The sequence below is a fragment of the Ascidiella aspersa genome, chromosome 1 (assembly GCF_963924565.1).
Source record: "Ascidiella aspersa chromosome 1, kaAscAspe10.2, whole genome shotgun sequence".
Classification (NCBI taxonomy): domain Eukaryota; kingdom Metazoa; phylum Chordata; class Ascidiacea; order Phlebobranchia; family Ascidiidae; genus Ascidiella; species Ascidiella aspersa.
Genome location: NC_139447.1, coordinates 25106031 through 25123175, shown reverse-complemented (window position 1 = coordinate 25123175; position 17145 = coordinate 25106031). Strand labels below are relative to the sequence as shown.

Here is a 17145-nt window from a genome sequence, read left to right as displayed (position 1 = left end):
ATTAAAATACATTGTATATCAAATAATATGTCGCTTTGGGAGGAAAGCTGCAAACATTAGAAAATGTACCAAAAGTTAGTTTAGTGTCTTGAATAACTAAAGCCTAAAGCAATGATTCGAAAGTAATGCGATGCGATGATTAGTAATGAAAGGCGATGATATTTTTACATTAGTAGAAAATAATTATGCTACCTTTGAAAGGAGTTGACCGAAGAATTTAGCTTGTCGATCAGACTGTCAACATTCAGATTGATGTTTGATCTTCTTTCGCTTTGGCATTCCACAGTTGCCTACGTAAAAACATTTTTAGGAACTATAGGTCTACCTGTATTGGTAAAAAATTGAACACAAAAACACAAAAACTGGTAAACCAGTGGTTCATAACTTATCACGCGTCAATTTTGCAATTGTCCTGTGCCGCGCGGCCTATACCCCGTGTATCATACCAATAGCAAAAAATACACAATCGTAGGTGTGGAGATAGGATTTTTGTTGAGAAGCACTAAAATGATTTTGAAGATGGCGTAACAAAGCTGCGCCGCAACGTGACATCATAAAACAAGTAATCATAAGAAACTTGCTGTTCTCGAGGAAACTTTGAAAGTACGAAACCTAATTTGTATCCCAAACAAGAGAAGCGCAAAAAATTACATTGGCATTTTCAAATGTGGCACAAAATATAGTTGTGGGGATTATGGCCTGGTGCCCCACCCAATCAAAGCGCAAAATAGAGTTTAAGCAGAATAATCAGTAATCAGGTAACATAAAACCATTAAAATCCCTTTATCAAAAATAACGTATTGTAGTAGCACTCGCTTTAACGGATGTCCAGATCAAGTACTGTTTTCAAAATGTAACTATTCTACGCATAGACAATTCATATATTTGTCGTAGATTTGTCAATTCCAATGCAACACATTATTCTTCAAATTATTTTTTTATGAAAAGTAGCCTATGTCACTTTGTTAGAGAAATAGCTTAGCTTGGCAAGATGACTATCCACTACAAAAATATTTGTTTTGTTTAAGTACATCTGTTTCTTATTATTTCAAGTCGAGTTTTTTATTTTGATACTTCTTTAGTAATACGTTGATGTACCTTTCACAACAGTTAACAATGGACTTGATGATTGTACGGCTTAGCCAGGTATAGAAATATATTCGTTTAAATCGAGCTTAATCGAACCTGCAGTGCAGTGACCACCTTGGTCTGGTCCTGCTGCCAGGATTGCTCACGTAATTCAAGTTCGGCCAAGCATCGGTGGCCGTGGTTTTCCATAAAGTCGCCGTACAACTCACTAACCTTTTTGCCGCAATCTTTGCTGTTCAGCCATTTTACGGCTTTCTGTAAATAAGGACGTAAATAAACCAGCATACATTTAAGCAGGTTCTTTAAAAAACATGGCACCCAAATTTGCAATACGCCTTGCGCGATATTTTGTATTCGCAAACAGTAAATCAACACATAAGTTGTTATATTCGTTTCTTGTAGGAAATAAGAGTCAAACGCCATTAGCTATCACCGCTTAGTATTACACGCTGTGTTTCTTTTGGCTCCTTAAAAGTGCTTTCAAAAATAGCAGCTCAGCATAACCTTTTAAGTTAATCATATGATCGAATCTAGCCCGGAAGGTGAGTTAGTTGACCTTAAAAGCATCGTTGTGTTGCCAAAAGACGTCATGACGTATCATTACGCTTACGGGTATAAAATTATAGCACAATGTTTATGATCGATGGGCGTAGTTGGACCAGTTTGTCACGATCAAAAATTGGACGCACCCAAAAGACAGGTCGTAAAATATTGAACAAACCCAAGATAATATCAAACTGAATTGGATTTGCGTGAAACGTAATAGGTAACAATAAATATAAGTTAGATACAACACAATTAAAAAATGAAAAGTAAATTTTCTATTAAAAAAGGCCAGACTTATATTGGGCGCCATAATAATTTTATATTGTATAATCGGTAAATAAATGCCTTTTACATATTAACCAGAGGCACAATAAAGTGACAAGGCATTTGCAAAGCTATGAAAAATCAAATAAACTTCTTGGACAATTTATTCATAATTTGAAAACCCAATATTTTTCAAACATTTTAAACGCCAGATTTGATCTATACTTTCAACTCACCAAAGGCTTCATTGCCACAAACTCCTCTTTAAACCCCGCGTCAACGATCGCTTCCGACAAACTTTGAATGTAATTTGCGATAGTAACGGGTGCGTTTCCATCCGGTGCGCACAAGATCATCCCAAGGTCTTGGGACAACGCCGGCGTCATAGCTACGTCACAAGCAGACAGGTGGAATTAGAATCGCCGCGAGCGCCAACGTATAATCATAGTTGAAGTAAGTGGTAGCAAGGTTAAAATAAATTAATTTTCGTGATTTAAAATTAGAATCAAGTTCATACTTATATGCTTATGCTTTACGCTTACCATTGTTATTAGTATAATTACAAAAACCAAATTACAAATTACTAAAACCTCAATACATATTAGATCACAAAACACTTCAACATTTCACACTTCTAGGTGGGTAAAGTCGATTATCAGATTAAGTGTCTCCTGTATAATGTTTTTCTCAAGGTCAATTACTGGCTAAAAATAAATGAGGGTTATTTCTGGCTGAAAAACAGATGAGGGGTAGAGTAATTGCAGTCCGTAGCAAACTGCCAATTAGGCTACTTTCGTAAATCGGATTAGCGTACAAATGTAATGATATTGCTGATATAGGTATACGCTTGACCAGATTACCTTTAGGTAACCCACGTTACCTGGTTTCCTGTGACCGGATAGGACGACCTTTAAAACCTCCTCGAGAAGGTAAAATTTCCTACACGCGATGACGTAACATCTCGTGACGTCACGGAGGCATGGCAGTATAGAATCGGCGATGCTGCTGTACTCGCCACGAGCACTGGCAATTTCGGTCGGCTTGAGCGTCGTGATTTTGTTCATCAACAAGTGCGGATGCTTCTTGGATGATTTTATCTTAAACTGCGTTGTAAAAAAATTATATTGCTTTATTGTTTATTGATTGCAATATTGCAAGGCAAAAATGATTTACTAACCAGATTTAAATATATTTAAAAGTTAGTATATAGCCTATTGCACAATTTATGTTATAAAAGTTAAGCAAACGATTGACGGGTTGTTGCTTTGACAGGAATAAATTGATTTAATATGGTTGAGTCTATTCTATGGCGCATTGCATCCAGGAACGTCGAATATTTGGAATGGAGCAATTTATTGTACCGTTCGATTGTGCAATTCTAATCCTTAGATATGCAAAGAACCTTCGTTTGTTGAGTAAAACACAGCAATTACGCCTCACTGACTGGAAACAAATAATTTAAAATATATTTGACATGGACTGATATACCTAGTTTATTGATAGCTTACAACATTACAGGAATACCTTTGGACATGAATTTATGATAACGTTCGTTTCGTTAGAGATGTTTAAAAAATATTGTGCCGTACACCTGGGTACCAAGATTCATTACTGTGCCTGGATATCAATCATGTCGTTGATTGTAACGAAACGTAAAATATTTACCACGTAAGATAGTTTGTTTTGCAATCGTTGAAGTATTGAAAGACTTGTTCCGTGATAATCGGTTATCTGTTCTTCGCTCAACTTGCTAATTAAGCCAGTTGTGTCGACTCCGAGGAAGCTGGAGATGTTAGATGGTGGGAGCATATCCTGTATAAAACATTTAAAATACAAACGTAATGCCCACCTACAATCAACTATTTATCCAAATCGCTATTTGTGATTTACGTATCGTTACTTTTAGCATTGATCAAATGTAACTACTCTCCCGTACATGTACGTTAATCATGCTTCTTCCACAAGCAACGCTGGCAACCATCCCTTCGCTTTCGCTTGAGTTTCCGATACAATCGACATCCTAAACAAAAATCGCAATAATTTAGTTCACAATAATAATTTAGTTTCTTTCTTCTGTGCTGACACAATAAGAAGATTACAAACCTTTAAGGAAAGGGCGGTTGACCAGACAACTGTTGAAATCGTCAATGGAGTAGAAATCTCAGGTAAAACATCCCTGTAAAAAATAAATATACCAAAAATAAATAAAATATAAGTATACCAAAATGGCGAATACGTGTAGAACTTACGGTCAATAATATTTGCATCTCACAGACAGCTTTTCAACAAAAATAATAATAATTAAAGTTTAAGGAACCGAGTTTATGTAGGATTATAATTTTATTTTGTACTAATTGGCCAAAACGTCATAATTTACCCAATTTGTTCTGTACTCGTGCGAGTAGCGTCAAGCGAGTAGGCCGAGTCGAACTCGTGAAGACTTTCGTACTCGGACTCCGTGTAGTCGGCCGACATGCGACAAACTCGAGTCAGGTAAATCTGTCATCGTCAAATATTATAATTGTTAAATTTGTTAAAAAAGATAACACATTCCTTAACAAAAAATAACTTAACGATTCCTGCAACACATTGGGAGAAATCTATAATAACATATACGTAATATTTGCAGTAAAGTAAGGCACGGAACAACTTTTTTAATACTAGCAAATGTTTGCATATACTACAAGACAAACATTTAGGATGTTACGGTACTTTATTAATTATTTTACCAAAAATTATTTTGTTAATTTGACAATATAGAATTTAAAAAACTGATGAATTTGGTTTTGGGCCACAAATTTAGTAAAAATGCAATCGCCCTCAACAAATATACCGTCATAGTTTTTGGAACCAAACAAAACCGCTTCACCTTTCCCGGTGTCGTAGTCCAGCACATTTCTCTATCCTGACGAAACGCGCTTTTGAGGTCGAGCGCCAACTGCCCCAACCGCTGCACGTTATCGTAAGACAGACAACATTCATGTACATACTCCACTGAAAAGTCACTGGGAGTTACTTGTCCTGACTGACCTGCACAAATGAAACACTTAAATTTGCCATTGTTATAAACCTTTTGTAATTTCCCGCTAAGGTTTTAAACTTAAGGATAGTTGTCAAACATATCCGGTATGACAAACAAGTATCTGCAATTAAAATTAGAATGTATCCTTTTTTGAATTTAGGAGCTTAAATCTATGTGACAAGTTTAGTATACTATAGCTGTTTATATATAACATCTATACTAAACTACACAAAGACGACATTGTATTACTTTTGGAACAGTCAGCCGGGTATTACGGAAATAACTTAACAAAAACATGATTCACATGTCACGTTCTACGAGATTGAAATCTTGGTTTTACCATTCTTGGTGATCTTTTGTTTTAATCCAATGCTTTGCGAGACGATTCGAAACGACCCGTCGTCACTTCGTCGCAATACCATCCGATCTGGTTGAGATTGATCTACCGCAGTAACCTGTGAGACACAGTTAAAATAAATACCTAGTTTATAACTTTGGGGGAAGAATAAAATTATTAATATCAAAAATAATTGTTTACGCCGCTTTTATGTTTTTAAATTAGATCCAATACCAAATAAAAACAAAAAAAATTCGAAAACTATGCTTTACGGTAAAAAAATATGTTTTGACTTTCATTTTACCTTCTTAACAACGTAGTTTGCGTCTAAGTAGAGAACGGTTGGATCACCACTGTTGGGATCGCAAGTGGTTATAACTCCCGAAGCTCTTGGATCTTCGACCATCGCATGCACTAACACGGGTACCGCGGGAAGGGCAGGATAGCAATTTTGTCTGCAGAACGTACATTTCTGGTCTTACTCTTTTTAAAGTTACTTGTTTTGACGATAAAATTCGCGACGTTAAATTGCTCTAAAACATTCTAATTCTGGAGCATAACGGTTAAAGGTTTTAGTCAGCATAGCAGGAAAACTAAATCCCATATAGAAGTACGTAACATTTCGAACGTTTCGAAAATCTCTTTAATTTATTCTAACTCTAGTATTGTTTTTACCTTCGAAACTGAACCGCTTCGTACGCACATTGGTTTGCCCAGCACTTCAGAATGCTTTTCATGACCTAAGTAGCAACAGTTCGTAAACAAATACCACAACACCACAAATAATCCGTTAAAAAAAAAGATTAGGCTCAATTTACCTGACTAAGGTTGGTCAAATCGCTATAAGAAGTTTTTTGCGACTCGTCACCACATAAGGAACTTTCCCCAACCAACGACGAAGACACAACCAATTTGAGGGCCATCCGCCGACTAATATTTGACAGATTGTTAAACTTAGAAGCAAGCTCCGATGCGAGAGACCCGGAAAAGGTTGAATTGATAAAGGCCGAGTAACATCTAAAAGTTAAGAAATATATGAATAAATAAAGCTGTATAGGCGAACCACATGTTAGTATTGTTTCACGTCAGCAATTAACAGTACAAATCACTTACGGCGTAACATTGTTTATGCATAGTATACCGTACCTGTTGCAAATGTTCCTCAAATCTTCGCTGTTATTGCTCCTGGTAAAAATAATGAATAGTTTTAAATAACAGCGTTTTAATAATAAATCTAAATGTTTAATACGATCTCACCTCAGTACGACCTGCATGGTCTCAAGTAGTTCTTTAACTTCGCTGTTACCCTGAAACATGTAACGCGTTTAAAATAAATTCGATCCCATACGGTTACAAATATTGCACTTGCATTGTTGTAATAGTCACAAAAGCGACTTACCTCAACATGTAAGCAAAATGCATGTGCAGAAACGCAGAATCCGTCCATCACATAAAACTGTAAATAACGTTTGATTTTAACCTGACTTTCGTTAAAATATCGGAAAGGTATCTTTCTTATTGCTGAAACTCGAAATTGGAAGTCACTGTTAACAAATGCTTGAGTGTTTGGACACAATTACTTGACTTGATTTAAGTCTTTTAGACAAATGACTTGGGTTAAAATTAAGTGTTTCATTCAGCAATTTTTTGTAAAATTGGGTTATTTATCAAACAATTTGCTTGGCGTATATTGCGTTTTTGTTATTTTTTGTCAAGGTATTGCTCGTAATCAGACAAAGTTTACCCAATTTCAACAACTTAACATGTAATTGTTATTAGAACAAGTTGACTTGGAATTGACTTGATTTGATAAGGACTTGACCGGGACTTGACTTGTTATTTATTCAAAAAGACTTGACAAGAACTTAAGTTGTTTTATAAATGACTTGACTGGGTCTTCAGTCATTCCGAAATGACTTGTTTACAACACTGCATATACCATACCTGGGAAAGGTTGTGGTTGTGGATGATAGATTTGATTTTGGCGAGTTGTGATCCCGACTCGCCGACGAACTGCGGGTTTTGGCAGCTTTCTTCGTTCAAACAAAGAGCAAGTTTGGTAGAGTCGGTCGAAGGAAATTTAAAGGCGAATGGTGAAGGCTTCTTCGTGCGTTCGATTGGGCAAACAATAGATGGTGTTCTGACGATCGTTAAATTTCAATATTATTTATTGCATTAACTGAACATTTAGTAACAATTGGAAAGAGAAACCAGTAGTGTGGCGTACAAACCGCACGACGTTTAACCAGTCTGGAAGATCTCATAAATCATTGCCTCTTCACATTTGGTTAACCGTGACGCGTCAAAACATAAGTGGGATATTGCGATTTTGACAGCAGATTTCTACTGTATAATGTAGTTTGAGTTGCATCGTATGGTGACTAAAGGTTTTTACAGATAAGAAATCTAAGAAGTTTAATAATTTGGATCTGCGTAAAAAATAATATAATATTTTTAAGTTAAGGCGTATTTTTTATGCCCTCTTTAAAAAGAGTCTTTGTATGACCGCTTTTAGGTCAAGTTGAGGTCGAGAGTTTAATTGGTGCTTAAAATCATCGCCTGTGGCAAAAAGAGCGCCGATGTACTAGTACAGGAAGCGCAAGATAGGACATACAGGACATTCAACGCGCAAATTATAGTCGAAAATCAGTTGCATTTCAGTCTGCTTGAAAATTTAATATTGAGCAATAAAGAATATTACAAAGTAGATTAAAGTCTGATTAAGTTAGTCTGTCACTTTCCAAACGTTGCAGAGGAGAGTTGTTGTTACCAGTCGACAAAAACAAATAAGGCGAATATACTGTAAGCCAAACTGCGCCGACCAAATGTTGTGATTTAGCACTACCGTTTCCACAGCAAAAACCAAAAACATTGGACACGTCGCAACCACTTAACAGATACATGGTGGCATAATATCCACGAACCTGTAGTAGAACTCCACAGTTCCCCTCCCCTCCACAGAGTTGACATAAACATCGGCGAGGCAGTTGTGTGTCCTCCCCTCCCACTCTGAACCGTTGTTGATCTCGGGCGATAGACCGACCAGGCACACCACATTGCACTTCTGGGTGGCTGCAATGTAGTATAATACATCATGCGAATATTAATTAACGAAATGCAGCATTGCTTGGGGAACGTTTTCAAGCTCAAAACCAAGACAAAGCGCCTAACAAATGTTTTTTTTTAAATACAACAAAAAACAGTGTCGAAAACAGCAAGAAAATTTATTGTTTCTCTACAACAATGTTTTTCAAACTTTTATCGCGGATAAATATGCTGTTGCTACCAGGCATAGTATATTTAAAACAGGTTCCTCTGGCAATATATATTATTTTCTACCAACGTTTCGGCTTACTATCCGGCAAGCCTTCGTCAGGGACTGACACACAAAGCCAACAAGACACGAAGTAAAATCACAATAAGAAAAAAAGGAGATAAAAAAAAATAGGAGATTTTATCGCGGATACCCAAATATTAAGAGTAAGTAAGTATAACTACGAAAGTTTGGCGACCTAGTTTTTGTCACTTAAATTTTTGTGGGCGAACACAATAAAAGACAAATAACATGAATAAATTCGAATTTAATTATTATGAGCTTTTCATCGTACTTGAACCGAAGTTTTCTCAAATTTTAAAGACATCTTGACCGGAATCAATTTCAAAAAATCTATCCGCCTAGAACTACTGCAGTCGGCGACCCAACCAAATCAAACAGCGACATAAAATTGGGTCGCGACTTATAAATTGAGAAACACTGCTCTACAACATAGATACATCTTCTTCAAGTATCTAATTTTTCATCAAGTTTTTCGTTATGTATGACTAAACTTTGCCAACTTGTCACGTATGACTCAGTGTAAACTTCACTTTAAACGTTTTAAAAATGTAAAACGATTATTTTGTTGTTGTAAGAGCTCGGGTCCCGGGTCGAACAGTTCAGAACAAAGAGCGTTTTGTACATGTTTGTTTTTGTATGACTAATGCCCTAAAACCGAGAAAAGTGAACGCCGAAATAGGAGATCAACTTGACAAAAGAATAACAAAAGAAAAACGTCGTGATGACTTATTTCGAGTTTTATCGAACATTGTTGTAAAGTCGATTAATTAAAAACTTTAATATCTTCGACAAAGTAGCAATATATTTAAATGTGGATAAAGTCACTGCAACACTAAAACATAAGTTGCTAATGAAACGATTATCATACACAAAATTACCAGTGGTAAGGTTGAACTGAATAAGGTTTGGCAGACATCCGTTTTCACCGTGTCGTCTAAGGGACAAATCGGTCCAAGTAATAGTTTCCAACGTACGATTGGGCAGCACCACATAACCGCTCGTCACGCTGCAACGGAAAAGTGCCTACACGTTACAATTTTAAGACCGTCGTTATCAGTCTTCATAGTTCAAATTTACGCATGTTTGGAAAATTATGGCCCCAAGCAATCCAGAGAAGCAGTTGAAGGACGTAGATTAGCCTAGCTATTACCCAATGAAGAGGCGCCTATAAAACCACATCTGCTAAGAACATTGATTTTAATCTGACCGCCATAATATTCAGGTAGACGACCACTGTACAATATACAATCCATCAGCTGACACCGACAAGTGCACGCTTTATGTGGATAAACGGTGCCGCAGGGTGGATATTGCACAAACACGGATGTTTATCATTGCTTAACAATCGGATAGATTAACTTTTTTGGTAGCTTTTCCGAAATAAAATATCAATTACTAATATTTGTATGTTGAAATTAAATAAAAACTTACGGCTATGATCCTAAAGCCACGAGAATGAAAGTTACCTAAATGAGTGACCAAATATTTAGGAAAACATTTCGCTTATTTAAATCTGTTTGATATATTGGTTGATGTCGTTCTGTCGAAAATTCGAAATTTGACTCACTGTGTTAATATGTCGCTAATGCACACCGCCGTCAAGCTGATAGTTAATCCGTTCCGAGTGTGCGCGTGCACCCTGATGTATCTGTGATAAGCGCTGTAGTTAATGAGCCCGAACGAGTGACTCCTGGCTCCTCTCAGGGTTAATTCTCGCCCCATGGGTCCTTCCTCCATCCCGTCGACGTACAAGGTGCCCCGCAGCTGACCCCACTGCTCGTAGTTGGTGTGGGTGAGCCGAAAACTGCGAAATGGTCTATGTTACAAGGTTTTAAGAATTCTATATACTGTATTTATTACAAGGTACGTCTATGTATATATTACTCATATGCAGTTGGTGCATTCATATTGCTAAGATCAAGTTGGTTAGTTGAAATGTTTGCATATAAACAAAAATTGCATATAAACAACGATCGAAGGGGTAAATACAAATCCCTTATTTTAATCAGCAAATCACTTTTAATCGTCGTAATTAAATCTTTAAAAGAGACTTACGTTTGCAACTTGTGGAAGAAGTTGTAAGACCACGATTCGCGGGCGGTTGCCTCGGACAAAATATGCGGGTCGATGTTGTTGGTTAAATCGTAGCAAGCAGAATACGACGTCCAGCTATAAATTGATCTAGACTTTAAGTAATCTATTACGTAATTTTAGAAACAAAATACCTAGCGCGAGTACTTATTATTTGGAATCTATTGTTGGAAAAGCTTAAAGCCTTTTCGAAGAAATAACAAGTCAAAAATATTTACGCGTTTTTTTGTCACCCAAGCGGGGGTAAGTAGGGAGTTTCCATAAAGCAGATCGTTAAATGTTACACATCAGCCACTTGGGGCAACTCACGTGAATCCGAACTTTACATAGACGAGGTTCTTTCCGTCGCACCATCGCGAGGGTTCTTTCATCGTGTTTGCCATTCTAAAAACAAACACGTGCATTAGTGAGATAAGAATAAAAATAACCGACAAATAGTCACGAACGAGAAAATATATATAACTGCCGATTAACAAACAAAATAGGTTTGAAAAGATAGTAAGTTAGGATTAAGACTTTACATTCAATCACGCTCGTTGATAAAAATAGAACAACATCAAGTTCAAAAAATAGTAACAATAACACATTGACGGCAATAATTGGTGCCCTTCAGGTGAAGGGATCCCGAACCTTTCAAGGCACAATTTTAGTTTACATGCCAAACATTTCGGCCACGGTAGAGTGCATCAGCTGACGTAGGGTATGTGTATATGTAAACTGGACGCAAATGCCGCCCCTTAAGGACCAAGAAAGATGTGATACAAACTTGTTCGTAAATGTTTAGATTAGTTCGATTTAAAATAGGGCAATATTTTAAGTCTGGTTTCAATCAACAATACCACGTCAAAAAATAATCTGTAATAACATATATTAAAATAATTTCAGTTAATTTATTTTTAAATCAGTTCTATGCGAAATAAGTTGTGGGGATATTTCAAATCGGGTCACGGGCAATTCCATAAAGACGACAGCTACACCGATAAGCCGGCTATCAAACGCAACAAGTATACCTCATCAAACCGTGGTAGGAAATTCTCCACTGCCGACCGGGCTCTTTTATCTCGATAAGGACGCCGTCGGCCGCGTAAGTGTTGGTTTGTGAGTCGTACGACCTGCAGGTGATGATGGTATCCGGATGCGACGGGTGCTGAAAACCACAAACAGCACTTGGCACCCGATAGACGTGCGACCATAGGCCAGGCGGTCGCGTGGGAGAAGCATTGACGTTTTACGTTGTATTTCGGGTGGTCGAGACTGTGTGCTCGTTCGGTAAAATAGCCGTGAAACAAAACTGTGTTGTTGCAACCAAAACACGCCACACTTTAAGTGGTAAACAAAGCTAGGTATTGCAATCTAATTCTAAAACGTCACGCAAATGGCAAGAGGCTTTGTATGAAAACACGCAATACAAAAAACTTATCTTATAATGGGCATATTGCACTGTTTATACGAGTGGTTCCCCGCATGGGGGTCGCAAGAGGTTGTCTTGGGGGTCGCCGTGTACTATTTTTCAAATAAAATATTACCAAAAGAAATGAACAAAACATATAATCTAAACAAATAGCAGTATAGGGAACGTGAGCACACACATTGAACATTGAACTGTTCCCAAATCTGTATTTTTACTTTAGTTTCGTGGTTTATTCAAGTTACTTTACGAGTAAGACAATCTTCCATTGTTCCTACATAAGTGCACAAAACATTTTCTTCTTTCTTCTTATAGGAACCAAAAAGTTATATGACGCAAATAAACCTTAATAATTTAGTTACTCGTGCATGTTTTGGCAAAATCCGCACGTTCTCGCCAAACTTAAAACAAACTGTCTAGAAATGTAAACATTTTGCCGAATTATAAATATTTGTAGTCTGGTCAATCGATCGAGGGGCGCAAAGATGTAAAAAAATAAAAAGAGGATCGCGACAAAAAAAGTTTGGGAAAAACTGGTTCATACCACAGCCTATACTTTTTCCCTAATTCTTAGCAACTGTTGGCGGAAAAACGCCATATGAAAAAATGTAATATATTTACGCTCATGTCAACTGACTATGTTTGGTTTGACGACATCAACATTTTATATTTATGGCAGATAATACATAAGTATTTAACAGTTAGGCCGAATTAAACCTGACGCCAGTAACCGATCACGACCTCGGCGTAACGATCATTATCTATGCATAACAATCGAAGGGAGAATTGGAACTTTACAAATATTTAGGCCCAGAAGTTTTTAGATCAATATACGACTGGCGAAAGAAACCTCATAAAAGTAAAATCTCAACAGATTGTATCATAATTAATCACAGGTTAAACCTAGAATAATTTCCTTATTGGTTTCGTCCTATTTTGTCGCTATGCTTAAAATGTGCCAAATTTGCGGAACGGCGCTCCCCTAGAGAAAATACGTGCCCCTAAAAAGTTGCGATTTACATGGCGGTTGAACAATTTAAACCTAAACAATTATTGTTGAGCCCCAACTTAAAGATATTTTAAAAATACAGCCTTGGCAGTGAGCCATCAGCATTTCCACACCTGAAGAAACCCATGGCCGGGCACTTGGAGGTAAAGGCACAGTTCGGCAACGTTATCGGGCCTCATCGTTAGCTTGAGCATAACCAGCGTGTCTTCGCTCACGTCTTTACCGCTTTCTGCCATCGCCGTGAACTGTACGCAGTCAGCAGCCTGCAAAACAATTTGGTGTGGTTTTATCTTGCAAGCCATTCGGTTAACATCGCGGGTCGGAAATGTGGCCAAAAACGAACATTTTGGTCGGATAAACGGCATTTTTGGTACATTGCACAAGCTAAAATTTACCGCTCAACTGTATACTTATTTTGAATGTCAACACATTAATAAATGCCTATTCATAAAACAAAGCTTACACCCATAAATTAAAAAAATATATATTTCTAACGGGATATTACGGTGTTTAATCGCAAAACTAATTGTATACTGTGAGGACAAACGCGAATATTTTTTTCGATTTGGAATAATACAGCAACAATAACCGACCTAAAAACCACGGTGTTCTTGATTTCGATGATTCAAAACACTTTGTCTCCTGAGGAGGATTACTGACGGAGTTAAATAACAGCACGTGTAAGGCAAACAGGATGCTTCTCCATAATACATTTAAACAACGGTTATTTTCGGGCAGCGTTTGCGCAAAACAGTCGCCAGGACAGAATGATTCAATCCACGGCAACTGGCGTACTTTTAACGCATGGGTGCGCTCTATAACACACCTGGATGTATCAAAGCGGACCATATCTCGGTCGAGGTCTATTTTATAGACTAAAATCTGGTAGCCTACTACACGCAGACGTCGGACATAACATGGGATAGGCAAACAATTTCGGATGCTTGGGTATAAACACGGCCCTTCTTGTACATCAATTGCTCGCACTAAATGTCGGTGATTAAGAAAGCTAACATTCAGTGGAACATCTTAGTAAAGTTTGCAGTTTGATGCGGTAGAAATAGTTTGTGAAAGCAAAAATATTTTCCTAAACGTTTGAACAGATTCGTAGATCATTCTCCGCGAACTGAAAACAATTTACGAGTTCCTAAATCAGGTTTAGAATACTTACACCGGATAAGAAGGTGGCCAGAAAATCAGTCGTCGGTCAGAGGGGGTAGGGGGTGTGAGGGTCGACCGTGATAAGTTATGCTTTGCATATGGCATGCATGAATTATACTTATTTGCAAAATAAGTCAATTTATTCTTTGTCATCGCTAAACGTTACTCACGTATGCATGCTGTAACAACGGCTGGTCACGGTCCATCGATTGCCAGTAGGAATCGCCACGGAAGTGGGTTTGTTCCCTATTTCGCCTTCTCCACGATTGCACGGCACGAAAAAACACGTAAGCGATGCATTTCTTAATCGCAAATAGGTGGCCTGTCAACAAACGGCAATTAATCATCAGATCGTTTTAGGAAATCGATACCTCTACACATATTTGAATATTGCGTGAGAACACTAGTTAATGGCCACTCGTTAATTAAATGCTATCAGCAAATTTTGACAACCTGCCAGCAAGGCCATTTGCATTTCATTATAAAAATAAGTATTTTATTTACTTCACAATCTAATAACTATGTTTGAATCAACTACTTTGGCCTGTGAAGTTCGTAAAAATAAACAACTTATCTAAAAAATAGTTTTTATAGAATTTAAAAGAAAATTTTCTACGTCAGGCAATAAGAAAAATAATACTGCAACGCATTCTAAACAAGTTGCGTGAGAATTCGAATCGATATATTGCCCCAAACACAACACCTCAAAAAGCGGATGGCAGTTCTCGGTTTAACAAAAATAAGATCAGAAACCGCTAAATCACAGCTTAAGACAAGACTATGCAGGTAAACAAATGCTTCGTGCAAACATTTATAGTAATCTATCTGGTATTTTACTATAAGTTGCACTTCACTTGCTACCTAATGATTTAACAACAGAAAACACCGGCCTTGTTTTAAATTTTGAATTAAGCGTTTAGCGATACCAGAAACGAAGAACAACAATAACAATTTACTAACCTGGTTTGCTGTAGGTTTGTTTCTTGCCAGACATCCATTTCACAGCGTATACAGCTTTTAAGATAATCACAAGAAATATTGATAAGACCACTTCAAGGAACATAACTGGTGTGCCTTTGAAAATTGCAAGAATCCTCGTAACGAATAGGCACTACCTCGTAGTGAAAATACCCACTGAATTAGAGATTCCAATCATAACTTTTGCAACGAAAGTTTAAAAAGTTAAAGTCTGTACCGGTACTCGATAAGCTCATGTTGACAACACAGTCTGTTTTGGTCTGATTGTTGGACAGCTCAACCCGCCGGCAGTGTTGTTGCTTGTAAAATCTTTAGTATGTGCGCGGAAAGAAAAAAGGCACTTAGTGGCCAAAACTTAGGCTCTCCCAAGGCGCCAGGTCGCCCGGCAAAGCCGTTCGTCAACAAAACATAAAGGACCGGACATATTAAAACTCGGCTTAGCTAACAACCTCAAAAGGAACAACAATATACTACTAAATAACTTATGTCTTTAACTAGCGAACTTTTGTTCGTAATGTCGGCCTGGTGGTCTATAAAACCATCAACAACAATAGAAATGTTCATTCATGCCACGCACTGCTCTTGAAATAACAAATATCAATAAACGACAATAAACAGGGTAATGTTTTTAACAATTGCCGATGGTGTAAGTTTTATCAATTCGCTTTAAATCGTGCACACTGGACACTGGTTTTGACAGATTGGCCTCCGGCCAGGCGTGTTTTGCAATGTTAGCAAACAAACGGAGCTAATAGAATGCAGAAACATGCATGCCATACCAATATCGACACTCCCAACAATTAATCCCTCACATATCCGTAATCAAATGAGAACTCAAGCTAAAGGAGTGGCTAGGAATCAAATCTGGCATACTCGGGCACTGCCACAATGATACGATATTTTCGTATCCCTACCGTCTGTAGCGGACATGCCGTAAATATATATAGAATGTTTTTATTTTATCTGTTGACATCCATAAAAAGCAATCGAAATTTAAAGAAGTTACCTGAATGTCAAATAAGACGGTTTATTTCTAATACAACTTTAAAATACTGTGATAAATCACCTGTCATGCGTGGCAGTGCCAATGACACACCTTTTAATATAATCTGCTAGAAAATTACACAGTGATAGGTACTCTGAGGTCACCTCGCGGATATTTTAAAAACTGTCTTAAAAACAAGCAAACTTGTCACCTGTATAAAAAACTGTTTAGTGACAGTAATTAATGTACAGTAGTCCGGCTAGTAGGAAGGGCTATTCTTGTTTGTAGTGTAAATTTAGTCAACATAAATGAGGAAAAGTCATTTTTAGCCGTTTGCGAACCATATTCGTACCAAAAGCGTAGCCAGGGGGGGCCTGAGGGACCATGGCCCCCCCCAAAAAAATTTATAAATATTTTACCCTTGATAATTTGTTTTGTAGTATTTATGAATGAGCAGTACCACAACATTTGATCACAGGCATGCCACACCTTCAATTGTCATGAATTGTTACGTCACAAACGATGTAGTTAATATAACATTTACTGTACATTAATGTACTTTTACTACTTTCAGAGAGTTTTTACTCATTGACTATTTTTTTGAGTATTGCGTTAACACTCAGTCAGTTGCTGCTCGAAACGGTTTGCTAGCATTGTTACTTGTGTTTGTTACGGCAGTTGATACAATGCTAAGAGCTAAACAAAACATTCCAACTTTTTGGCCCCCCCCAAAAATTTTCGGCTGGCTACGCCACTGATTCGAACGAACAATCTGTCAAAATAAAAATCATTAAAAACAAATTTTCGCGAATTATTTGACTTTTTATTCTTCGTAAACAATCAAAATACATTTAGTCCTATTTCAAATTACACATTCTCCCGAGAATTTGACTTGTAACAAAAGGCCTCTTAAAGTTA

At 37.3% G+C, this 17145-nt stretch overlaps 1 protein-coding gene across 1 annotated transcript; it reads right to left on the bottom strand.

The window, feature by feature from the left end:
* Positions 1-1150: 1150 nt before the first annotated feature.
* On the bottom strand, positions 1151-15485 carry LOC146168489 (uncharacterized). The gene is made up of 25 exons (XM_083389074.1): positions 15225-15485; positions 14435-14586; positions 13217-13366; positions 11697-11833; positions 10996-11070; positions 10651-10764; positions 10163-10399; positions 9474-9601; positions 8183-8330; positions 7203-7398; positions 6658-6714; positions 6516-6565; positions 6405-6443; positions 6077-6275; positions 5934-5998; positions 5563-5713; positions 5262-5376; positions 4769-4929; positions 4277-4398; positions 4003-4075; positions 3836-3919; positions 3565-3711; positions 2780-3002; positions 2136-2287; positions 1151-1344 (listed from the first exon to the last, which is right to left on the bottom strand). The coding sequence occupies exons 1-25, from the start codon at positions 15325-15327 to the stop codon at positions 1165-1167; spliced, it is 3258 nt and encodes a 1085-aa protein (XP_083245200.1). The 5' UTR covers positions 15328-15485; the 3' UTR covers positions 1151-1164.
* Positions 15486-17145: the final 1660 nt, after the last annotated feature.

Coding starts and splice junctions, on each gene's coding strand:
- LOC146168489 (XM_083389074.1), bottom strand. CDS start 15,327: ATGTTCCTTGAAGTGGTCTTATCAATATTTCTTGTGATTATCTTAAAA. Junction 10,765..10,995: donor TATGTAAAGTTCGGATTCAC/GTGAGTTGCCCC, acceptor ATCAATTTATAG/CTGGACGTCGTATTCTGCTT. Junction 4,399..4,768: donor GGACTACGACACCGGGAAAG/GTGAAGCGGTTT, acceptor TGACGATGACAG/ATTTACCTGACTCGAGTTTG.